Source organism: Paramacrobiotus metropolitanus, unplaced genomic scaffold, assembly GCF_019649055.1.
Source record: "Paramacrobiotus metropolitanus isolate TYO unplaced genomic scaffold, Prichtersi_v1.0 Parri_scaffold0000004, whole genome shotgun sequence".
NCBI lineage: Eukaryota > Metazoa > Tardigrada > Eutardigrada > Parachela > Macrobiotidae > Paramacrobiotus > Paramacrobiotus metropolitanus.
The window spans coordinates 626,870-652,770 of NW_026570224.1; the positions used below are offsets into that span (position 1 = coordinate 626,870).

A 25,901-nucleotide genomic window follows, 5' to 3' on the forward strand; every position below is an offset into this window, starting at 1 on the left:
ATTTCATATTTTTACATTTATATCGGTTGATTTTAAACGTGTTTCGAGCTCGGCAACACCGTCAGCAATGTTTGAATAACGCGAGTGTTTGAATAAGTACAATAATTTATTTATTTTTCGGTTTAATTAGTGTAATAAGTATGTCAATTGGTGTTTTGTATTGTATCTAGGCAAATATTTCTAAGTTTCAAGGTGACCTTTAAGATGGGTTGGATCAATCTGGTCCTGATGCCGGCTTGATGCCGGCTCGATATTTTCATAAAAAAAACACATGCCGGCCACTTCTGAACTATCCCGGATCTAATGGCGTTGTCCGTTTTTCCAGAAGTTTTATGGTTATAGAGATCTCAAAACTATGGGGCGCCGCGCGTAGTATAGATCTTGTACTTAATACGAAGTTCATACGCATCCTTTGAGTTAAGAATGTTTAGAAACTAACATTTACTATGTTGTCAATCAGGTTACTGTTTATCAGTTTGACTAAACTTCTGTCTGTGTTGGCAGGTGATAAGCAACAATGTCAGTTAGCGAAATGATATGGTGTAATAAAATTCCCTTTTCTACTGCACATAATCCTGTCTCTGTCACTGATAACAACATTTTAGTTGGCCTCGCGCTAAAGATCGCTGATATGCTGCAGAACAATTCGTCTTTAGTACGGCAAATAACCTTCCTAATAAAAATAAATAGTTTATTAGAGCGAGCGATTAGTAGAGCGCTATTTCGCTGTCATATTTTGGGACTGCAAAGATGCTTTTCTAGATTTGCATTATTTATCCAATTTTTTACGGCCGAGTTGTTCCAGTTTGTTTGTACCAGCGTGCAGTATTTTGTCTGCGCTTAATAAGTGAGATTCCCCAAAAAATGGCCTGGTTAGGCCTGTTGATATTGGGGGCGTCGCTACTTGCCGGAAATGCGCTAGGTAATACCAGTCAAAGGATAACGTGCTCACGGTCATAAACAGATGTGATACTAATTAGTGAAAAATGAATAATACAACTCGTTGCGAATAGATGATGTTGTGGCGGGCACGTTTTACTGCAACTTCGAAGTGGACCTTTGCGGATTGCAGAACAGTCCAATTGGTGTTCCGTGGACACGTCAAAATAAGGCATACTTGCTATCTGAGCATATTCCCAATCGGCCAAATGAAGTGGCTGGCGGTAAGGAGAGCAGTATTTTAGACGAAACCGCAATCTACAAAAATTTCTCACGAGACAAATGTAGTTACCACCGTTGTCACCTTGGTCAACACAAATTTCGATATTTCGCCTGGTTTTTCAGATCAGTGGTATTTGTATTTGCCGCTTCGGCACACCAGTCAAGTGGAAGAGCCGGGTCTGGCCGTGGCCCGTACAAATATCTTAGCTGGAGGTTCTGCTCCAGTTAATCAAATGGCTGATCTTTGTTTGTCGTATTGGATATATATGACCACCGATCAGGAGAACGAATTTCGAATTTCGGCTGCGGAACCGGACGGAAGTGTATACCGGGTGCTGCAACGGTTTATGGGCAATGCGGCACCAACATGGAGATTCAAATATATTGATTTCCAACAATCTAATCCTTTTCAGGTGAACACAGTGGTACCAAAATTAATAACAGGATCGAAATTTATGCAAACTGCATATAATGCTAGTAGTAGACTAGTAGTTACTGTGCTTTATCAAACGGTGAACTTGGTACGGTTTTTCGTATACGGCCATCAACATAAAAATAAAAAAATCATCTACGTATTCCCGGAAATATTATTTGAGTGCTCGAATCATGTTCGAGTAAATTAATTTAATACTGGTTCAAAATGAGCATTTATTATTCAGTACAACTGTAAAAATATCTGGTGAAAATAAATACGCAACACAAGAAATGTTAAAGCAATTCTAGTGCAAATTTATGTTTGTTGCAGTTGGAGTTATACGCAATGATTTTGCCGACATCCACTTCGAATTTCTCTCAAATTGCTATTGACGATATTGGTTTAGCTCCGGGAAAGTGTCCTAACGGTAAAAAATATTTTTCGACGTGGTAACAGTGGCTTGGTCTGCTGGATTAAATTGCTATATATAAATATTCCTTTTGTTGGTTATATAACACTCTGCGTACATCTTATAACGCGTTCTGCAGGCCTTTTTAAAATGTGTAAGCTAAACTGAGTATTTAAAAGCACTGGAAATAGGAGGTCGCCGAGGTCGGATATAATCTTGATAGAAGCATGAATAACCACTTCACCCATCGTAACAAATTTTTTTAACATAGCGGTTGTCGGGAATCAGATCAGCTGTAACTTTGAGCAAGGCATGTGCGGTTATGAAACTGAAAATGACGACGGTGGCGACAATTGGTACCGTACATCCAAAAGCACTTCACCTTTGGGCCCGACCGACGTACCACAAGAAGATAGTACTTACCATACGGAAAATGGTGGGAAAAAACAAATACCTCGATCCTAAAGTTGGTTTCACAGGGCTGTTTCTGTATATTAAGGATATTACGCCTTTTTTCGTATCCGAAGAAAGACCGGCTCAGGAATACGAAGCGCCAGTCTGATCTCCGTACCGGAACAAGTAGTCGGCTCGCATTGCATATCCTTCCACTATCAAATCTCCCGGGTTACTCCTGGTTATTATCCGATAACATTTATGCTGAAAGCCATATATGACGAAACGCAAACCTCAACCATTTGGTCAACATCATCGGCATATGGATTTCGATGGGTGGCTGCTGAAGCCGAGTTCACTGTTCCGGAAGGAATCAATCAGCTGAAGCCGTTCAAGGTTTGTCATGACTTTCAACAAAAGCAATAAGGTCACACTGTTCGGCCATAGTGGTTCGGCTAGTATGGTATGTAGCTACTCATCTTTTTAGGTTGAATTTTTGACTTCTTCCCTATCTAATACAGAAGGTTATGTCGCGTTGGACGATATATCGTTTTCTACCGGAAAATGTTTAAAAACAGGTACGAAGATTGAGTCGGTTGGTTCAAGAAGCCAGTTACAGACCTAATGCAGCATCCAGTTTCAAGTGCACGTACTACATACGTACTGTATTTGAAATAATATACTTGAACTATTAACTGGACTTAGGCGACTGCACTTTTGATCTCAATGCTGAAAATCCCGATGGATATTGTGGCTGGGAAGTTGTTACGGGCAACCAGTTCCAGCTCAACATGATTTGGGCTGTCGGCCAACCCACTGGCCCAGTTAGCACAAGCGGTAAGTTCCTGTATAGATGAATCACCTTTCTGGCCTGATGGTATAATATACCTTCGATGTAGGTGATTATCTTTATTTCCGCGGTGGACGTGGATCGGGAAACATGTTGAAAGCCCGCGCTCTTTTGGCTAGCGAGCAGATGGTCTACGATACAAGCAAATGCATGACCTTTCAGTATTACATCAACAAAACTGGCGCGGCGGAAATTCGCATCCACCAAGTTCAAGATATCGATCAAGAAAGGATACTGTGGGCCGACGACGGACGCGTATCGGAAGGCGACACATCCACGGATTATAACGGATGGAGACTGGCCCGAGTGCCGTTGTTGTCGCTGAATCACGCAAATTTTATCGTAAGAAGGGAACTACTTATTGGCTCATAGTTGGGTTGCGTTGCATTCGCAGCGCATACAGTACAATTTTCAACGTTATATTATCCAAATAAATATTCTTCAGTGTTATTGCGACTACCTATGCTGTTAAAAAAGATTCGCCCTTTAGGTGACCATTGAGGGAATAATTCGGCGCGAAATCTCTGACCAGTATATTGTAGGAATCGATAATGTTAAGTTCCTGCAGGATCCATGCACCCGTATGTACATAATTATTGTGGCACCATATTCTTTGTTAGTTGGGTTTTCAATCGTTTCTTCTGTTCTGTAGTGGCCCCTCCAATTGCTGCCCCTCTACCGATCGAAGAAGTTCCCGAAGAACACGGAGGTAGCTTTGTCTGCAAATTCATGCGCAATAGTTGAACGAATTTTCAGCGGTGTTGTTTTTAATTAGCTTCCGTCTGCAACTTTGATAACGATGACACAAATGAAGATTGTGGTTACATCACGGATGAAGACGCTACGGCGCAGTTTCATATCCGAACTGGTAACACTCACGACGAGTATTTCAGCGAGCACGCACCGATGTTTGATCGTACCACCCTGGAGGAATACGGGCGCTACCTGTATTTCCCCCCGATCAAAGCCGAACGCGGAACATATGCGCGGCAGATTTCGCCGGAATATAAGCGAGAAAACCCGGCCGATCCACGATGTTTGAAGTAATACGCAAAGCTCGTCACATCGTCTCAGAAATAATGGATTACTGCTTTCTCAGATTTTGGTATTACTTCCGCGAAGGACCCGGTGCTGGACAGCTTAATGTGTATGCGCGCGTTAACGACACGGATAACTTGGTATGGACTTCGGCTGAGAGCACGTGGTGGCTGAATGTGGCGTACGAATGGTCACTGGCCAGCGCCAGTATTCCCGCAGCATCCACGTTTCGGATTATATTCGAAGCCATGATTATGGAGGATAACGGCTATTTGAGTGCCGCATTGGATGACATTACGGTGTCCATGACTGAATGCAAGGTTATGGGTATGTCATAATATTTTTATATTGAGTGGGCTGGACGGTCAGTGACCTTTTTGCCTCTTTAATGTGATCCGTTTGTGCTCTAGATTGTGATTTCGAAGAAGGATTTTGCAGTTGGCACAATTACTTTGATTTCTTTGGAACGGCGGATTTGGCGTGGGAGTTTACCAATGAAAATCTTATCCCGGAAGTGCAGAATCCGGCGCAGCCACATGGCCGGTTTATCTTCGTCCCCGTGGAAAGCACAACGCCGGCCGGTCACCAAGCCATGCTGGAGCATTACGAAGTGATGAAATCCAACGAACACGTGTGTCTACAATTTGACTACTACATCACCGCGGTGACAACGGGCACGCTGGCACTGTACTGGTACGACAAGGAAGGCGAAGTGGTCGACTATACGAAAATCTGGACTACCGAGCAGACGAGAGCATTCGGTGCATGGCAGACCGGGCAGGCACTGATCCAGTCGAATAAAGCATGGAATGTCATGTTAGTGGCCACCGCTCGACCGAACAATTCCACCATTCCCGCCGAGAAGCTGCAGATTGTAGCGCTTGACAATATCCGACACCGCATCGTTAGTGATGCTCAGACGTGTCCTTCGTTGCCGGTGAATTCGCTGGTAACGACGACCACTACGCCGGCAACGACTACGGTGTCCTCGCCGCATTCGAATAACTCCATCGTTTACATGTGCACCTTCGATGAAAATCTTTGTGGTTTTGAAACTGACCCGGCTTCCACGATCGAATGGCAGCGCTTGCCGGAAGAGTGGACGGTTCCTAATCGACCAAGTGCAATTAGAGGCATGTCTGGAATATATATATAAACGATTTTGATTGAAATTAATGCGTTTTTTTTCTCGAAAAACAGGCAACAAGTTCCTGTACGCTAATTTCTTGAATGAAGAAGCAGTGTACCGATTTGGCTCCATCACATCGCCGACAATTGACGTTAACGCCAACGAAAACCAGTTTTTCTGCATTCGTTTCTGGGTGTTCATGGACAGCTTCTCTGATAACCGATTACTGGTCTCACTGGTTGATGGACCAATGCAGCCGTTGGTTCTAGAAACCTTTGCCGGTGTCGTGCGTCCTTGGACGGTCAAAAGTATAAATGTTCGACGCAACAAAAATTTCCAGGTTGGTGGCTAACGATTTTCGTCAAACTTTCGTACTCTGTTAATTTAGCGATGATTGCCGATGAATATATTGTAGATTCGACTATTTGTGCAAAATGCATTGGATCTTGATCGGTACGAAGGAGTTGCTGTCGATGAATTTATCGTGGAAAACGGGAAATGCTCGGCAAATGGTAATACGATTATCACGCTTTGGTATTTCCAAATTACAGCCATATTATAAGCTTTAAACTTGTATACCCTTACTTTTGTTTGACTTACAAAATTCTCCCATACACTTTTAACCGCACCATCTGTTACTTTTTCCATTAACACTATTATCCCAAGCAGAATAGATTTTTCCAAACTACGCAATAAATTTTTGTTGTCGACACAAAAATAACTCTTTTCCTCGGCCAGTAATTTCTGTTGATATTTTAATTGCGAACCAAAAAGAAGGGCTGTAAACCGACTGCTGACCTGTGTTTTATTCGCAGAGCCTACGCCGACCTTCGAATTTTGTGATTTTGAAGAAGGGCCCTGTAAGTTTAGCGTCGGGTCAACCGTGGACAATTTCCACTGGCGGATCACAAACGGGCACGATGTCGAGACGGACAGTGATGCATTTATAATGTCGGTCAAGCCAACCGAAGACCATACCTATAACGCCCCAGGCGGTATATTCATACCATCTGCAATATATTTTGCTTTCATTTTATGCAATACCGTTCTACGATATATAGGTCACTTCGGCTTCCTGTACCTTGGATCAAATACGGATGCGTGGACTGGCACTGGAGCCCAGAAAGCAGACATGAAATATTCGCCCATCCCAGCGCTTTCTGGCGATCAGTGCGTCTCATTTTTCTACCGTTTACTGAAAGGCTCGGTCAAGAATGGTCCGGAGTTGAAGGTTCTCATGAATGCGGGAGGAACTCAGCGAACGCTCTTCACGAGTAATATTCCCCACGGGCGCAAATGGATAGCTGCCAAAGCTAGCGTTCTTTCACGGGGGCTGGATGACACATACGACTTGGATGTATGTTCAACTGTATAATAAAGTTTGTATTTGAGTGACTTCCGGTAAACGTTTTCGTAACATTGGGGATTGACTTTTAGGTAACGTTCTCGGTTAACAGTGCAAAGGGAGCCAAAGGAGCCGTTGCGATTGACGATTTTGCGGTGACACCAGGCGCTTGCGAACACCCAGGCGATTGTAAATTCAATACTGGAAACAACGGAATATGTGACTGGCAGCATCTACCTCTTGGGGACTACGCCACGATACAGTGGACTAATCGTATGCCAGCAGGCGGACCGGTGTCGGACAGTGAGTTCACATATCTGTAAGTGTTCGCTTCCCATGATTTTTACCACTTTTTTGTGATGTTGTAGGCAGCTACCTGTTCATCGAAGGTGGCCGTCCTACCGGTCACCTTCCGGGATCGCGCGCCGTGTTGTACAGTGAATATCTTACCTGGCCACTGGAGCAAGCGATGTGCATGACCTTTAAGTTCTTCTCTAATGCTTCGGGTGCTGCGGCTGTGCGTGTACATCAGGTGGAAGATCCCAGCGAATGGAATCCACTGTGGGAAAATTATGGTCGACAAGAAGTGAACATGTCTCAAGGGGAATCGGTGTGGCATCCAGCGCAGATTCCGTTGCAAAAGCCTAAAGATGGAGAGGAATTTTTGGTTAGGATCTGTTGCTGTCTGTCTGTAAATGTACATTAATAATTGCCTGCTGTTGTTCAGATTACCATCGAAGGGTACATCAAACGCGAAGTGGACGCTGTGTATTTCATTGCAGTCGAAGATGTTGTGTTCTTGAATCAAGCTTGCATTCGTAAGAATCGCAAGTAACACAGAAATGTGAAGTTTCCACGTATTAACTGCATTTCGGTATTTTTTTCTAGTAATGCCTATGGATTCAGTTCCGATTCCAACCGTGCAGCCACCTACTGATGATACAGGTACCTGGTACACTAAAATTTTCTGCTGACAAAAAACGATTATCAACGTTCTGGTCTAATGCTGGGCGTTTTTGCTAATAGCGAATGTGTGCACATTCGATGACAGCGATATGTGTGGATGGACTCACCAATCAGTCGGATCGCGTCCGTACAACTGGGAGCTTTTATCAGGTCGAGACCAGGGAAAGGACCCCAATGTTCCTCCGTTTGATCACAGCACAATGGAAAGTTTCGGTGAGTAACTGTAATTTACTCTGTAATCATAAGCCCTGGTAGTACGACGCGGTGTTGTGTGAGAATGACATTGGTTATTATTAGGGAAATTCTTGTATTTTAACGCAAGTGCGGCTCCATTGGCTGGAACTGCCATCACGAAACCATATACCCGTCAAAATGCTAACGATCCAACATGCCTACGATTTTGGATGTACATGCAAGGCCACAACCCCGGCGAATTACATATTAGTATGCAGGGACAGGATTTCCCAGAAAAGGAAATTTATGCCATTGCCGGCTGGGACAGTCGGCGTTGGAATCAGTACATGGTCCAGCTGCCGGTGGGAGTGAAGCAGTTTTTGTTAAAGATCGAAGGCAGAGACCAGTTGGATTTTGCTGACGGTGGAATTTCTTTTGATAATCTGGCTGTTTCTCCTGGAGAATGCCGACAAGTTGGTAAGTGGGCTACTGGGCTTGTAGCGGCGAATACGGTACATAATATGTACCGTATTCGCCACTACATATTATATTTGTTTGTGTCCACCGTACTTTTTATAGATAGTTTTGGTAACGTACAAGTTACGAATAACTTTGGATTGATCTCGCTCTTTAAATTATAATTACATGAGGATGTTTTGTTTGCAGACTGCAACTTTGAACACGGAATGTGTAGCTGGGAAAACTATTACGACGCTTCGGGAAAACAACAATATGATTTCGAATACGGCACTGCCAAGACGCTTGAAAGTGAAGACGATTCAGTAGATCGTGGTGTCTTCGTGTACCTACCCGTTCTACGAACCACCCCACGCGCAGCTCAGTCATTTTTGCGACACGATAGTTTTGTGGAAGGCAATGTGGAGCGAAATTTCTGCTTGCATTTTGACTACCTAATAACAGGAGAACAAGTCGGTCGTCTAACACTGTGGCATTACTGGGTCAACGCGGAGAACGGATACGATTATGCGACTGTCTGGAGTAGCCGCGGCGAACCAGAATATGGCTATTGGCAAAAAGGGCAAATTTACCTTGATAAAAATTCATCTTGGACGGTGCGTTGAGCGTTTATCTTTTAATTCTGGTGGTTTATTTGTGTTTGAAATCCGTTTTTAGCTGATGTTCGAAGCCGTCGGGAACGAACAAGGCGAGCTGACCTCCAATCGCTTGCATGGTATCGCCGTTGACAACATCCAGCACGAGCTGGTGTCCAGTGCTGACCTTTGTCCCCAGCTACCACGCCCGGCACCCGCTACAACTCGCCGCACCACAACGCTTGGCACAACCACGCCTCGTCCGACGTCCGGCATCGGCAACCCGATTTTGCAGTCGTGCAATTTTGACAAGGATGAATGCGGTTGGACTGTGGTGTCGGGCTCTACTATCAAATGGCACCGGGCTCATCAGACGATCACTAGTGGCGATGAGGCATGGGTTATACCTTATCGCACAGATAATATAAGTATGCAGATTTACAAGCATTCGGATAAACCCAGACTCTCACATCTGTAATGAATACTGACAGGCTAGCTAAATATAGGAATTCCGAGTGAGTGTGCTGCATACTTATTTACCGGAGGTTTTTTTTAGAAAATGATTATTTCCTGTTTGCTGAAACAACCGGAAGACCGAATGGGAATAAAATGGGATCAATCACGGCGCCGCTTGTGCAAGCCCAAGACCAGTCGTTAGATTACTGTCTTCGTTTCTGGGCTTATGTGGAAGCGCAAGAGAACAGTGAAATCAGCATTATCCGAAAAGATAACGGAAATCGTGAGACCGTTTTGGAGCGCTATCAAGGGGAAGCACGGCCGGAGTGGTCTGCCGAACATATCCCGTTCCAAGCAAAAGGACCTTTTCAAGTACGTGCTATACTGTTTTGCAGTTGCGAATTAAATAATCGCTAACGCTGTGCGTGCTGTTTAGATAATGTTTCGAGCCGACGCTCCTCGCGGAGCAGATGCTTTTGGAGTCGCGGCCATTGACGAGTATGTGCTCGAACTTGGAAAGTGCTCCAATGATCGTAAGAGCAGCTTTTAATTTCTGATTCAATATCGATGCTAATTGAAAATACGTGACTTTTTTACAGAACTACCTGAACATCCTGGTGTATTTTGCGATTTCGAGGAAGATGACTGCGGTTATGTTAACAGAGGAGGGGGCGAAATTGTCAGCTGGACTCGTACTTCGCGCGAAATGTTAGGCACCACCAGTGATCTGATGCTGATTGACCTTACACCGTCCGAGGACAATACTTTATCGTCCATCGAAGGACATTACGCTTTTGCATACTTAGGCCCCAAAATGGAAACCACCACCACCGCCGCTGCAACCTACTCATCACGGGTACACACGTTGCGCGGTGAACAGTGTGTTACATTTTTCTACCGGCACGTCAGAATCCCCAGCAGCACCAGCACGGCCAAACTGTCGGTTTCCGCCACCGATGGGGAGCGCGAGTGGACAATTTTTAACTCAGACATGGCGCACGGAAAGAAATGGGTGGGCGCGAAAGCTTCGTTTACGCCCATCAACAAGACAGCCGATTATCCATTCACTGTAGGTTGACTGAATCGAATTAAAAATCCGTTCAGTGTTGCTGTGTTAGTGTTAGTATCTTGATTTGGCGCCTTTTAGGTCTCTTTTATTGTATCCGGATTTCAAAAAACCCGGGCTGCAGTGGCGCTTGACGATATTGCCATCGTTCCCGAAAATTGCCAGCACGTAGGGGATTGCAGTTTTAACACCGGGAGCGTACAGCTGTGCATGTGGCAGCGTCATGTCAGCGAGGAATCGAAAATGCAGTGGAAAAATGGGCTTCCAAATGGTGGACCAGCTAAAGATAGTAGGTTCCGCGATTTTTCAGCTTCCTGTTATAAGATACATATTCTGCCATTTTTGTCCAGGTGGCTACATATATTTCCAAGGCGGTCCACGATCCGGAAATCCCATTGGTTCCCGCGCTCTCCTTTACAGCCCTACCATGTTCTACGAGGACAATCTGTGTATGACCTTTAACTATTTCATGAATTCCACCGGTGCGGCGGTAGTACGAGTTCATTTGGTTGAGCAAGTAACCGGCACGGGAAGCTATAATCCGGTGTGGGAGGATTATGGGCGAGACGAAGCCAACACCACCCTGGGCGGCAACGGCTGGCATCACGCGCAGATTCCGATTCCTTCAAATTCCGTTTCTGATTTTTTGGTTAGTGGCGGATAAACGAAGTGAACACTTATCAAATCAGTACTACAGCTGCATGCTTTTTCTAGGTTTTAATCGAAGGTGTCGTCCGTCGTGAAACAAACGTACCGTATTTCATGGCTATCGACGATATGGTGTTCTTACGGGGACCGTGTCCGCGTAAGTCCGCATACGTTTTATGTCGAAGAAGCTCGATTAATTTTATGTGGTAAAAATTTCAGTAACTCCAGCGGACGCGCTACCGATTCCCACTGTTACGCCGTCGGTCGAAGATGTTTGTAAGGAACATAATTGAAAGAAAAATTTTCGACTATGTCGTGCTCAGAGATCTGCTGTATTGTACGTAACATATATTAATTTTTTATTTAGCGGAGGTGTGCACATTTGATGACGATATCATGAACCATCCCATGTGCGACTGGCAACACGATACTTCGCAGTCGTTGAAATGGGAGATGCTGACCGGCTACGCTGGGCAGACATCGGCCAATGTCCCGACTATCGATCACACCACTGTGGAACCGATGGGTACGAGGTGACCTTGAACCATTTATTTTATTATGCACTAATGCCAATGGTATCATTTGCAGGAAACTTTTTGTATGCTAATTTAACCAACGTGAGAGTCAGCAGCACGGCATCGGTGGTCAGTCGGGGTTACGATCGTGTTAAAGCCGACGGATCCGCGCTGTGTAAAATTCTGGTATTACATGTTTGGCGATCGGATTGGAGTTCTAAATGTGCGTGGAACTTATGGGGACAACCAGGCATTCACGGCGTTCTCCCAAGAGACATTCTTTACGGGACGTTGGTACATGCGTGAATACGAAGTGCCCCTGGATATCATGAGCTTTAAGCTGAAATTTGACGCATTCGCCACAACGGATACTGGACAAGGAGGCGTTGCTATTGATGACATTGCTGTGTTGCCGCATAACTGTATTCAAGTTGGTAGGTGGAAAAAAATCATAATGTTTGTGGCAATCATAATTTAACCATACTGCTACTAGTATTCCAAACAACTTTAAATTCACCAGCTTGGTTTCTGCTGGTGTGGGTTATATTCGTTTTGTGAGATAGACAGGCATTCATTTTTAGAGCACATTCAATGTACCTGTTGCATATTCATTGACACTGAAATGTTTTATTCTAGAATGCAACTTCGAGCACGGAATGTGTAACTGGGAGAACTACTACGATGGAACCGGCAACATGGTTTTGGATTGGTTATATGGTGTGTCCGGTATGTTACCCAGTGCCGATGATGCGGTAAATCGCGGGATTTTCCTTTACGTCCCCGTCCGTCCATCCACACCAGCTAGGCAAACGGCTTTGATGCGTCATGATACGTTAGTGCTGCCGGGAAACACATTCTCCTGTTTCCACTTCGAATTTCTTATCACAGCACGAAATGTCGGGCGTATAACCATTTGGCTGTACTGGCTCAACCAGAATAATAACTATGATTACAAGCAAATATGGGTAAACCGAGGACTGAACAACATCGGAAAATGGCAGACAGGACAGTTTTTCATTGACCGAAGCGAAAGATGGACGGTAAAGTAACCGATGAATTCATGTTGTAATCTCTGTGAAGTGTGAATCTAGTGAATTCATGAAAACTGCGCTTATCTCGATTTTCCTTCGACCTATGGAAGCTGTTTGGTCTATTGTTATTTTATTTTGCAGTTGATGATCGAGGCTATGGCTAACGACCTGAACGTGACAATTCCATCAGGGTCACATGGTATAGCTGTTGATAACTTCAAACTCGAGGTCGTGCCTGACGCCCAGCACTGTCCAACGGTTCCGCAGGATGCTACGATCACCACTCCGACACCGTTCACGACGACGACGACGCGTCCCACGACCACGGCAGCACCCAGTAGTTTCGAATGCAACTTTGATGCTGGCCACTTTTGTGGTTGGACACAGCGAGACGACACCCAGTACAAGTTTTTGCTCGGCCAGAAGGGAAGCACCGAGACATTTGGGCCGGCTCTGGGTGATGATTCGGAAACCCGCGGTGAGCACCGGCGTTTGTTGATTGTTTCCTATACAACACCTTTCCCGTAAAACCGTGATGGAACAGTGTGGATTAGGTCACATTGAAACACAAGCTTGCGTTAAGACAATTGTTAAGCTGTTAAATGCAACAGTATTTTATTCGCGTTGTAGACGGGAAATTTATCTACATCGATGCTCCGAGTGGAACCACTGGTGACGAAGCGCGACTGTTTTCGCCCACCGTTAACCAGCGAACTCCATACTGCTTCCGCTTTTTCTACAATATGAACGGAAACGGAATGGGGCAAATCAATGTTTACACAGTCAGAACGGACGGTCCATCCTTTAGTACGACCTGGAAACCACCAAAGTCATTCACCGGACGGAATTACGGCGACCAGTGGATCGGTGCAGCTTGGACAATTACACAGTCCACCGTTAGACAAATTGTCCTTGAGGCTGTACGCGGAACCTATGCAACATCCTACATCGGCATCGACAGTATTTCCCTTAAAAATGGAGCGTGCGAAACTGAAGGTAAGCCCCGATATTTCTTAGTAATTTTACTGCACCTTATTAGGTTAGTTAAAATTATCAACACGCGTTAGTTACTGTATGAGAATCAGCACTTTCCAAAAACTATTACAGGAAACTGTGATTTTTCCAACGGTTGGTGCCAGTTCAATCCCTATGCCATACAGGGGATGGGGCACTGGGATGCGCCGCCCACGCTGTATCAAGCGATTGTTACCGCTTATATGTCCAACGGAGAATCGGCCATTTTCCGGACTGATATCTTACCAGCCCAGCAGAAGCTGTGTCTTCGGTTCAAGTTCATGGCGGATGCGAAAGCTGTCCTCCTTGTCAGATCCATCGAGGTATTGGGGCTTATGTTGCAAATCCGTTGTAACGGAACATGAATAATATGTGCAATAGTATCCACCGGAAGGATCTCGTCCACCCGCTGTCACGGATATTTGGAGACTAGAGGGCAGTTTGGAGCTGAATTCCTTTGCTTTTATCGATGCCCGCGCGCCAGTTACACTGGACAACAAAGGAACCAATCCCATTCAGGTGCAGAATTTTACGGTACTTCATACTGAAGTTGTGATTGTATTAAAACTCTTTGTATGGTTGCAGCTATCGTTTGAAGCGCACTTCCTTGATTTAACCGACAGTACGCCGGGACATCACCGAACTATTACGGTGGATGACGTATTTATTGATACTGCCGCCTCTTGTTCATGTATGCATCTTGGTATTCCGCTAAACATCTTTATGGTTTTGATATAGTTTGTTTTTTCCATGAACAGATGCTCCCGATTACGCTAACCCATCTGTCACAACGACAGCTCCATCTACAACATTGGACTTTACGGTCGAGACGGTGCAACCGTCAACAGAGCCTCCCGTCGAAACCCGTAAATGACTTTCTGATAGCTTGAAATTATTTGAAAAACTGAAACACGTTTCTTTTCAGCTGTAAGCAAGTATAACTGTAATTTTGATCAACGGAACTTGTGTCTGTGGACCAGCAAAAGCGGTATTCTATGGAAAGTGTCTAACACTCAAGTTAGTACCGCTTCGGGACCGACAACTGATCACAGCGGCAAGTGAACATTGTTTGCAACGGTTTTACTTCATTTGTCTATATCTAGCCGAAATTTTTCGGTTTGGTGAATTTTGGTAATATATTTTAATACTGGTTTATTGTAATCCTGTTTTGTGTTTATGTTTTGGGAATTGCAGGACACGGATATTTTGCTTATTTGGATCCGGCGAGCAATATTTTCACCACTTCGGGCCGCCTAGAAAGTCCCTATATTGAATGGAGCGGCAGCGAGGAACGACCGTCGTTTTACGTTTTTAGCTTCTGGTACTATATGCACGGAAGTGCCATTCACGAACTACGCGTTAACACTCAGCAGCGCGGCAGCAGTTTGTGGGAGAACAAATGGACGCTGCGTGGCGATAAGGGCAAACGGTGGTTCCTTGAACAGTTGGTGCTGCCGGTGGGCGTTGAGGACTTCAAGGTGGCTCTGGAAGGTGTTCGTAAAGAGGACTTCTTCTCGGACAGCAATGCATACATTGCAGGTACACACTATTTTGAACATACAAAACGTTTGCTTAATTATCAAGATATTGGTGTGTTGTAGTGGATGATATCATATTTGAGGCTGGAAAGATCCCTGATCAGTTTGACGACACGATCTGCGATTTCGATACAAATGCTTTCTGTGGTTATGCACCGGAATCGACGGTGCCGGCATTTATGTGGGCATGGCGGAATGGTGATGATACTGCCGCTCTTAACGATACCGGCCCACTTTACGACAAATCTCAGAATTCCGCATACGGTTGGTGAAATTATTAATGCAGTAGCGTACACAGTATACAGAAGATTGTAATGGTTGCTGATGTGTTACTGTGCGCTTAAGGTCACTACATGGCCATCAGTGCCAAGGATGCCTCGGTGGGGGATTCCGCGAAATTGTTTTCCACTCTTCACGATCCTACCACCGGTGTTTGTGTGAAATTCTATTACTACCGACGGTAAGGTAGTGTCTGTGTTTGGCTTTATTGAATACTGAGTGATTTATTTTGAGATTCTTTCAGCTCTGTGCAGTCGTTCTCGGGCATACTGGACGTTTACCTCCTTAAAAATCAAGAAGCAACCGAGTCAATTTGGTCGGACGAAAACATGATTGGTGGTGATTTCTGGGAACCAGTTATGCTAGAAATAGCATCCCCTGCTGAAAACTGGAAGGTTAAGGAAAGCTTTTAGAACTTTTCGGCCTTTTATTTAACACGGGTCGTAATGCTGCAGATCGTTTGGAACGCAGAAGTTGTATCTCCAGATCAGCCTGTCGTGTAAGTTGTATTTTTCTACATTCCTTTACAGAGTACGAACTATGTATACTAGTACTTCTGTATTCGGTAAATTTTAGGTTAAGAAACCGCATTATTTGTATCGTTTGGCTTGTGTAACACACAAGCAGGGTGACACCACGTTTAGTGTTCTCTCTCAGAAGTTCCATTTATTGACCTTTTCTGTATTGTTACAGCGCCATTGATCACGTTGTAATAACGGAAGGTTTATGTCCCCGAAATGTAATCCAATGCAGTTTCGACGAAGACACGTGTGAATGGTACAACGGTCTTTCGGACGACCATGTCAACTGGGTGCTGGAGTACGGTCCGTCACAAGTACAGGGAACCGGCCCGGATTCCGATGCTCTGAACGATGCTGACGGTAGTCATTTTGTACATTACTCGAGTACCGCAGTTAAGTTTACGCATTGGTAACAAAATAAAATTGCGCTCTTAGGAGGATATCTTCTGTTCGAAGCTGTTTCGGCAGATGTGGAAGATACTGCTCGCATGCTGAGTACCCCAATCGACAACGAAGGGCACGCGGCACTCTGTTTCAAATTTCATTATCACATGTTCGGAGTCGATGTTGGTAAGACCGGTTCAAAGATGCGCACGAATGTAAAGAAACACGTACTTACCTTACGTTGGATGATACAATTATGTCTATTCAGGTGAACTGTTGGTTATTCAAAAGAATCTCGTGGAAACATCGGAAAGGGAAATAGTTCGGTGGCAATTATTTGGTAACCAACAAAATCAATGGCATTCAGCGCAAGTGAAAATTGCTCCTGCAACCCGCGAGGCGCCTTATCAAGTATGATTGCAATTTATGTTTTGCAGTTTTTGTAATATTAAACTCCGATTTGCGGCTATGCCATGACATCTTGCCGAATTTATTTAAAATTAGGTAGCCGATGTACACAGTACGTGCAGTTCCAGCGCTTTTTTATTCGAAGAAATTTGTTCCAGATTGTTTTGCAAGCCAAGCGCAACGGACTTCTGGGCAACATTGCTGTCGATGAAGTGGACATGTCATATGTCGATAATGATGCGGACTGCAAACGTACGCATTTTTATCCGTTCTTATCGGCTAGTCTTTTATCAGTTTTATTTGACGAAATGGTTTTTTAGTGAAACCTGAAATCGCCGTTCCGCTGCCGACCACACCACCCCCCACCACGCTGCAACCGACACAAAATCCTAACGGTACATGTACATTCGAACAGGACACCTGTGGCTGGAACAGCGACACGCTGAGCGGTATGAAATGGAAACGCACGCGGGCGGCAACCCAAAACCTGATCGGCAACGGTCCAGCGGTGGACCATACGATACAAGAAGGCTCGGGATGGTATTTAGTGTTTGATCCTCGAACGGGCAAAGAGGGTGATCGTGCGCGAATACAAGGCGGGACGCTACAGGCACCAGCCTGTGTTCAGTTTTATTACCATGCCGCTGGACAACGCGTCGGTACTCTGAATGTCCGTTCCCACAGCGTACGTTTAATAAAGGATGCTTTTTAAAGCTTGATATTAAAATATTAGCTTTGTAATAATTACTAATGTAAGTTTTATTATTATTTCTGGCAGCGACCCCGGCTTATGCAGAAAGCAGCTAAAATTATTTTCTTATTCTATGTTTCATCGCAGTTATATTTAAGTCGTAACATTACGAGACCATTTAGACTGAAATTTAAAATGTCTGCGATAATTAGAGCACTGGAGGCGAAGTTGTTCACTGGAGTCGCCATTCACCAGATGATGGCGCAGTGTGGCAGTTTGGAGAAACCACAGTCAGCGCCCATCCCATGTCTCATGATGGTATATACCAAATTGTTTTCGAAGCCATTCGCGGAAAGGGCTCGGAAGACCAGATCGAAGGCGATATTGCTGTAAGGTCGTCGGCGAAACAAGCTCGTAAAATAGATTCTTAACCGTAATGTCTTACAGCTGGATGACATCACCGTTTTACCAACGCCCTGCCAAGAAACCGGTAAAATGCGATGATACCATTATTGTTAACCAAATCCACTGCCAAAAGAAATGCGCTTGGCTCTGCCACGAGCTTTACCGTAGATAACTTCCGATCAGCATCTGTACGGTTTGTTTGCAGTTTCGCATTGCACATTCGAGAATGGACTCTGTGGTTTTACGCATTTCCCTAACGAGGATGGCATGACCTGGCGTCGTGTGTCAATTAGCAGAACATTCAATACTTCGGAACCACCTAATCTAGCACCGCTCATCGATGTTACAACGGGCACTAAAGAAGGTATTCTTAAAAATAATAATTATTTAAAACAGGCCATAATATTTAGTGGCCGCTGGTTGATTGGCAGGTTATTTCCTAATGGCTAATCGTCACAACACCGCCCTGACCAGCTTAGCCCAGATCCGGTCACCGGTGTACGATTACACCAATGCCCTACAGGCCAACACGGACCACTGTTTCCGCTTCTACTACGCCATGCAGACGCGACCACGCAACAGTACGGATAATCTGGTCGTTACGTACACTCCCCTCCAGGGTGCACAACAAGTCTTCATGGAACACTTAGCCGGTGATCAGGGATGGGAGTGGCATATGGCCACGCACCCGATTCCTCGTCAAACGGGAGCGTTCTCCGTTATGTTTACCGCTACCATTGATGATACGGCAACTGTCTTTGCTGTTGTATGTCGTGATTTATTACTAAATTGTATTCGGTAATATAGTAAATTGGTAATGGGCTTCGTTCTTTTTAAGGACGATGTGTCGGTGACCCCGGGACCGTGCGTTCATTTCTTGGATTGTCAGTTTGCCGGGGATTCGTTGTGCCTATGGAGAAATGCCGATGCAGTTCCAAACGCCAATCAAATCCACTGGAGAGCAGCATCTCCTTCTCAGGGTATTTCCAGCGGCCCTCCTGTGGATTCTTCGGGGTAAATAGTTTTCGATGTAATAATTACGATTATAATTACTAAAAGCTGATACACCGGACTTACGAAGTGGAGTAACAACTTTTTAACCGTTGAGTCCGCTCTGTTTGTTACTGTATTTTAACCGTTGAGTCCGCTCTGTTTGTTACTGTATTTCTGTTTTTAGATGTGAGCGTTTATCATGTGTTTTTTATTTTATTTTAATTTAATTTTATTTTAATTTTATTTATTTTTATTTATTACTGTGGAAAACGTTTTATTGTGTGACTATTACGCAGATGTCATTTTGGGTTTGGCATTTATAGTGCTCAAAATGGGTGGTTTGCATTGATTACATCGGATGCTCCCTCGAAACCTAGGGATCTGGCATGGCTAATGTCTCAAACCCTTCCGAAAGACACGTCTATTTGTTTGACATTCTGGTACGCCCGCAAAGTCAAGAAGCCATACTAAAACTTGACACTTAATCTTGTTTTGCTGCTCTGATAGGTTTTATATGGGATCTGTGGATAACCAGGTTAACATCCTCCGCATTCTCAGTGTTGATTTTGGTAACGAGTTTTACAAAAAAATGTTATGGAGAATCGAGACGCCTGTGAGATCCGAATGGACAGCGGGGCAACTGGAAGTGGACGGTGTGCCCTGGCTTCGCAGTGTGAGTGAACAAACGGTTGCGAAACTATTTGTTAGTATACTGACAAGGGTCGGTTTATAATTTTATTTATCGCATGCCTGTACGTTTTCTTTTAAATTAGTTGGTCTTCGAAGCGGAAGTTGGTAGCATCCGAGGTCTGTTTGTGGCCATTGATAACCTGGTGGTCCTGGATCATGCCTGTACACCAAGTAAGTTTGCCGAAGTCGTTTTTGCGCTTCGCACAGTATAAGAAAATGACTGTTGGGTGTGCGCAGATGTTCTTCCCGAAGAAGCTTCCCCGAGCTATAACCCACCGACGCCACCACCCACAACACACAACCCATTAGGTATATCCCGTAGCCATGCTGCAACGACTAAAACGTTGCAATACACCTGAACCGCTTGGTATAGGCACTTTTATTTGTAGATTTTGATGTCAGCTGCGATTTTGAGGGAAACAATATGTGCGCTTGGCAGAATGCCGCGGACAATTTAGATCAGTGCACATGGACTGTGCAGTCGTCTCCCGTCAACGTTCTGCAATCTGTTATGACAGGCCCGTCATCGGATCACACACTGGGAGATTCAACTGGACATTATCTGCTCTTTAACAGCCGATTTTGTAATAATGCTACATATCCTAACGTCGGCTTCCGCGGTACAGCTCTGACCACATCGAAGACCGTAGCGGGAGAAAGGAACTGCTTAAAATTCTGGTATTTCATGTTCGGCGCGCCAGGAATGCTAACCGTCCAGATCAATTCAAGTAAGACCAGATTTAATATCAATAGCATCATTAAAAAGAAATCTGTGTTAAGTGGATGAGATTGGCATGAAGGCTTCGCTGTGTGACCTTTGGACGACTGGCGAATTTTAAGTACAATTAGATGTTTTAATTATGGGTGTTTTCAGATTCTGGAGATTCGTGGATTGAATTCATGCGAAACGGAAACCAGGGCAAACGATGGATCGAAGCTCGTGTAAACGTTCAGAATGTCAACGATCAGCCGTACTGGATAGTTTTCGAGGCCATGATGGGTCCATCACGATTTGGGGACATTGCTTTGGATGACATCCGTTTTGATGAAGGACAGTGCGAGGCCATCAGCAATTACCAGTGCGATTTTGAAGGAAAATTTTTCTGTGGATACAGATCCGTTAAAGAAGACGGGGCTGGTAGCTTCTTCTGGAATCACGTAAAGGTCATGGATATCGTGCCTCTTGGTGTGGATCATACATTCATATCAAATCATGGTACGTTTTGTGAAATACCTAAATTATTAACATAAGGCTAAAATGACTCATTATTGAGTATCCTTTTTTGAACTTCAGCACCAGGCGCGTGACCTATTGTACTTATTATGAAATAACAGGGACTTTTTGCAGTTGTTTATTAGCTCTAAAATACGTACTCGTTGTTTGAGAAATATTTCATATCAGTTCTGACTTCTGAGCGAATCTTACTTGTGCATTATGTCTTCAGGTCACATTGCACATGCCGACGGCCGCGGTGCCCGAAAAGGCGCCCGGACATACTTAGTCAGTCCGCCTTACATCCGCATCCCCAACTCACCGCAGTGTGTAACCTTTTGGTACAAAATCACCCCCTACCCCGACGGAGGCCGTTTGGCGGTTCACATCACACGCGCTGCTTCCGGCAATGACTTCAGCAGCCCGAAATGGTCAGTAACCGGCTCCAACATCGATCAGTATACTTGGGAATACGGAACAGTGCCCGTGGAAATCGGGGAGGATTTCAAAGTGGCTTTTGACGCCCGCAACGATAACGGGACAGCGTTCCAGGTGGACGATATTAACATCATCGATGACGAGTGTCCAGGTCTTCTGGCTTGCACTTTTGAGGATGGATTGTGTGGATGGAGCAACGGCATTCTGGACAATATTGAATGGATTGTGCATCGCGGCGATGGTGTGCCGAATGAGGTGTCCGGTCCGTCCGCCGATGCTCTGGGTAATCCCTATGGACATTATATCTACATTGACAACGACTATCCTAACGCAGATGATTACGATGCGGCCCATCTGGTGTCACAGCGCGTGGTGCCGAAAGTGTCGTTTTATTGCTTTAGCTTTTATTACCACATGTTTATCGATGGACGGTCTAATGCCTCGTTGGATTTGAGCATTGTGTCCGGTGGACAGACATCGGATTCTATTTTTTTTCGCAACGAACCGGGACGAAATCAGTGGATGCGCGAGGCGATTGAACTCAGCGAGGGAATCGACTTTGGTGGGGATTTTGCCCTAATGTTTACAGGAAAAGTTCATGGAGAAAAAGGAAAGAGCGATATTGGTGAGCGGAAATTTTGTTAAAACATTTCTGATGTCCATATGCGTAACTAAACTACTAAACACTATACTAAACTAAACTAATTCTCCAACAAATTTAGTAGCTAATGTGTACCAATTTTTTTCTAGTATCTTTTCCTTACAATTAAACTGTTGCCTGTTTTCGCAAATTTAGGACAGGACGCTAAGAAAGACATTGAAGAATAAATGGTTGTGTAATTTCTGTACATTCTGTAGCGCTCGACGAATTTTCCTTCTCCGAAGGAAGGTGCACAGATACCGGTCCACATCCAGTTTTCATGTGTGATAACGACATAATGATCGAAGGATGGAAACAGTGCGATAATCGTGTCGACTGCACTAACGGCAACGATGAACGGAACTGCGGAAACTGTGGCTTCGAGAACGATCTGTGCGGTTACACGGTATTCCAAAACAGCAACTACACCTGGACCCGGGTTCCATCAGGATTCGCCGGCGCACCAGTCCCGACGAACACCGTGGAAGGCAGTCGGTACTATATGTTAGCAGATAACAAAGATGGACCAGATCGTTCAGCTGCCTACCTCGACAGTCCCATCATCCGTCAGACATCCAAAACCTGCAGACTGCAGTTCTGGACGTACGTCTATTCCCTGGAAGGAGATCCGGGTGCGATGATTGTGACACTACGCAGCGGCGATAGCGACGTGACCATTGCCATTTTCGACCATAATACGGGAGTGAAAAATCACTGGAATTTGTGGATTGTGGATGTCGGACGTCATAGCGGTGAATTCCGGATTGTTTTCCGCGCGCGAAAAGGTTCCGAGACGAATGGAAGCATCGGTGTGGATGAGGTCATATTTAAGGATTGTGGTTTTCCGGAACGGCAGGCGTCCTGTGGTGCCAACGAGTGGCAGTGTCCGCAGAGCGGAGCATGTATCATCCCCACGGAATTCATGTGCGATTTCGCCGATGACTGTGGCTACTACGAAGACGAACAAAACTGCCGGCAATCCCATCCGTTCCGATGTGATTTTGACGACGATTTCTGTGACTGGACGCAAGATGCCGGGGATAACTTTGATTGGCTCAGGACGAATTATCGTACTTTAAGCGGTGCGTTTAACAGTTTGTGATTTTATGAATTTTTATCAAATCGTTTCTAAGTTTGTGCAATTGTGTTTAGGTTATACGGGACCGATTCGAGACCACACAACCGGACTGCGCAATGGCGGATTCATTTACGCCAGTTCCACATTCTACAACATTTCGTCCGGTTGGTCGGGAAATCGTGGCCGGTTACTATCGCGACCACTGACATTCACTAATGATTGCATACTGCGATTTTATCGTCATATGTACGGGAATACGATGGGAGCCTTGAGAGTCTTTAGACTCGGTTCATCTGCCGAGTTATTTATTGACAACGTCGGTCTAGGCGATAAATGGGTTAAGTCTGTGGTGCGCATTGGTGGTCCAGCCGCCAACATCAGGGTCGTCCTGGAAGCTCAACTCGGTGGTCTGGCTAGTGATATTGTAAGTGTTCCCTTTCACTCTTTACGAACCATATTTGTATAAAAGATTTTCAGGCGGTGGACGATATTTCATTCAGCGGTTCGTGTTTCAACCAACCTGACGTGGTAACGCTGCCGCCCACCACAACAACAACAATGGCGCCAACCACAACCGCACCTTCGACGATTTCCACAGGGTCCAGATCCACAGCCACAACGGCATCCTCCTCGACTACCTCTTCGTCCACCAGCACGACTTCCTCGACGACACGGTCGAGCACGCAGTCTCCTTCCTCTACAGTTGCACCGGTCAGCCGCTCATCGACTTCAGCGCCACCACTACCGACCACTTCCGCAGGCAGTACCACGACACATTCACAACTGACCTGTCCTGACCGATTCTGTGCGACCAGTCGGGTGTGTCTGGAGCAGAGCGCCATCTGCGATGGGAAGAAGGACTGTGAGGACGGTTTTGATGAGGCCAACTGCCCAACGGCCTCACCCGCGAGCGGACTGGATCCGGGAGCCATTGCGGGGATAGTGATTGCGGTGCTAGCTGCTGTAGGAGCGGCAGGAGCTGGTGCATATGTTGTGATATATAGGAGGAGAAAACAGAATGGAACGGAGCGCAGTACCCTTGGTTATGCGACATTCGGTGCACTGGATGGACCGGCGGATGAGGACAGTGACCATGTCGGGAATAAAGTTCTCCATGATGTAAGTACCGTTTATTTACCGATGACGTTCGCTGGTTTTTAAACCCATGTTTTTTGGTTTTGGAAAAACCCGGTAAACCGTAAAGCATTTCACTTCTAATGGCTGGCCCTTTAGTGTCCATATTAAAATTGACTCTTAGTTTATTATCTAGTAACTGTACAATGTACATTGTAGTGATTGTACATATGTAATATTAATTCGTAAATCGTATTTATAGTTATGAAGTTTTACTTCTACAAAGGCATGCATCGATTATTTCTTTGGGACTGAAATTTTCGTTCCTGTTCTACTTTCAGGATGTTTTGGATCCTGATAACATAATTTTTTTTTTCAGATATTTTCAAAGGATCTGTGATTTCGGCTTCGGGAGATGGGCGAATAAGAGGGCGTTATATAACAAGCAATATTTGATTTTTTTTTCAAATTTTCACTATTTTTGTCGGTATTAATAGTGAGGGTGCTGAAAGCTAAGCCCTTGCTGTTGTGTTTTTGTGTACAAATGCTGTTGGACTGCGTTAATAATATGCAAATTAGCATGTGCAATAAATTACTTGAAACAAATCGATATACAACCGTTACCTATCGACGCTGGGCATACGGTGGCGCCTGACCAAAATGGAAAAAATACTGCACTCGTTGTATAAGTGGTAAAATTAGGGCTGTATCCCAATTGTATGAGCACCATTATGGATTCAGTCCATAAATGCGCAGCACTGACGATACCGTACATGATCGGGCGAGACAATCTCCATAATGCGAGCCGGAAGGGATATTGATACACCAATTATCAAAACCACGGTGTCCAATTTTATGGTTTTTCATCGCTTCCTCGCCGTAATGGTTTCCTCGGGATGTGGCGTGAACTTTTTTGGTGTATTGTTGATACGAGTATTAAAACGGGATTGAATTACTACCGGCATACCACCGGTACGGGCATACATTAGTGTCCACCGGCATTTGTGCGCAGTATGAAATACAATATGCGCTCATGATCGCCGACATAGTATGACCATCAGGCGCAGTTATTAATATTATTGTGGAATATCCATGCATATGCCTAGTATTGTTTGAGCCTTGCCAAACGGTAACGTGGTTCTATGCGTGTTTTATCATATAATCGTGTTCCAAGCTTTTCCACTTCCGGTCTATGGTGAAATTGCCGATGTTAAATGCCATTTAAGATACTCCCACGATTTTTGGTCGGTTTCGATCACGTTTAAGAATTAGTCCGGTTACTCCGGTATACATTTATATGCTGTGAAATCTGTTATCAAGTACAGTACATTATTCTGTCGCGCATTTGATGTTTGCGTTATGAGATCTTTCAAAGAAAATGAGTACGAGGTAAGTATCTGTACGACGCTACGCTTTTACTGCAGTACGATATTTTAATTGATAATTGATATCTTCTCCGACCGCGAGAATGTCTGAACGAAATCCGTGCAATGTAACATGGAACCCCTTTACCAGCAATATTTAAAGAAAGCAGCTGTAATCATATTTGACATTAGAAAATTTCATTATGATTGTACTTTAAATTCCGACGATTGGCTTAATTTACCTTACTAACCGACAATCAAGAAAGGATTTAATTACTTAGATCAAGTTCGGCACATGAAAATATGCACACCTCAGGCATTTCTATTCGTTCTTTAAAATACATCCTGAAATCATTTTCGGTTTGCTGCGAGCGTTGCATAAACTATATTTTAATAATCTGTTTTTATATATTGATTTCCACAAAGGATGTTAATTTATCGCTATGAGGTGTACCATAACTGCCAGTTTATGGATATCCTACTATTCTTCAGATATGTGGGCACCGTATGCAGGAAATGTGAA

General features: G+C 44.6%; 1 protein-coding gene across 1 annotated transcript; it reads left to right on the forward strand.

The window, feature by feature from the left end:
* The first annotated feature begins 664 nt into the window (after nucleotides 1-664).
* Nucleotides 665-24,631, forward strand: LOC129602760 (MAM and LDL-receptor class A domain-containing protein 2-like). Its single transcript, XM_055501904.1, is given in 70 exon segments — nucleotides 665-922; nucleotides 1,014-1,163; nucleotides 1,285-1,574; nucleotides 1,907-2,003; nucleotides 2,257-2,421; nucleotides 2,485-2,774; nucleotides 2,866-2,956; nucleotides 3,084-3,215; nucleotides 3,278-3,570; nucleotides 3,719-3,809; nucleotides 3,881-3,937; nucleotides 4,004-4,271; nucleotides 4,328-4,593; nucleotides 4,677-5,399; nucleotides 5,467-5,735; nucleotides 5,811-5,907; nucleotides 6,211-6,390; nucleotides 6,457-6,752; nucleotides 6,833-7,043; nucleotides 7,109-7,407; nucleotides 7,468-7,558; nucleotides 7,629-7,685; nucleotides 7,767-7,919; nucleotides 8,004-8,357; nucleotides 8,547-8,953; nucleotides 9,015-9,360; nucleotides 9,489-9,760; nucleotides 9,825-9,921; nucleotides 9,988-10,457; nucleotides 10,536-10,743; nucleotides 10,805-11,103; nucleotides 11,169-11,259; nucleotides 11,322-11,378; nucleotides 11,470-11,628; nucleotides 11,691-11,914; nucleotides 11,916-12,051; nucleotides 12,254-12,657; nucleotides 12,790-13,126; nucleotides 13,279-13,644; nucleotides 13,756-13,985; nucleotides 14,044-14,181; nucleotides 14,248-14,353; nucleotides 14,421-14,528; nucleotides 14,588-14,716; nucleotides 14,857-15,201; nucleotides 15,264-15,464; nucleotides 15,546-15,660; nucleotides 15,724-15,874; nucleotides 15,935-15,978; nucleotides 16,173-16,360; nucleotides 16,436-16,570; nucleotides 16,653-16,795; nucleotides 16,951-17,044; nucleotides 17,113-17,477; nucleotides 17,696-17,872; nucleotides 17,931-17,973; nucleotides 18,094-18,252; nucleotides 18,320-18,654; nucleotides 18,727-18,902; nucleotides 19,205-19,321; nucleotides 19,389-19,554; nucleotides 19,655-19,742; nucleotides 19,809-19,880; nucleotides 19,961-20,299; nucleotides 20,446-20,787; nucleotides 21,017-21,847; nucleotides 22,081-22,944; nucleotides 23,015-23,364; nucleotides 23,418-24,059; nucleotides 24,394-24,631. Coding segments are annotated over 70 exon segments (16,065 nt in total). The 5' UTR covers nucleotides 665-864; the 3' UTR covers nucleotides 24,415-24,631.
* The last annotated feature ends 1,270 nt before the right edge of the window (nucleotides 24,632-25,901 follow it).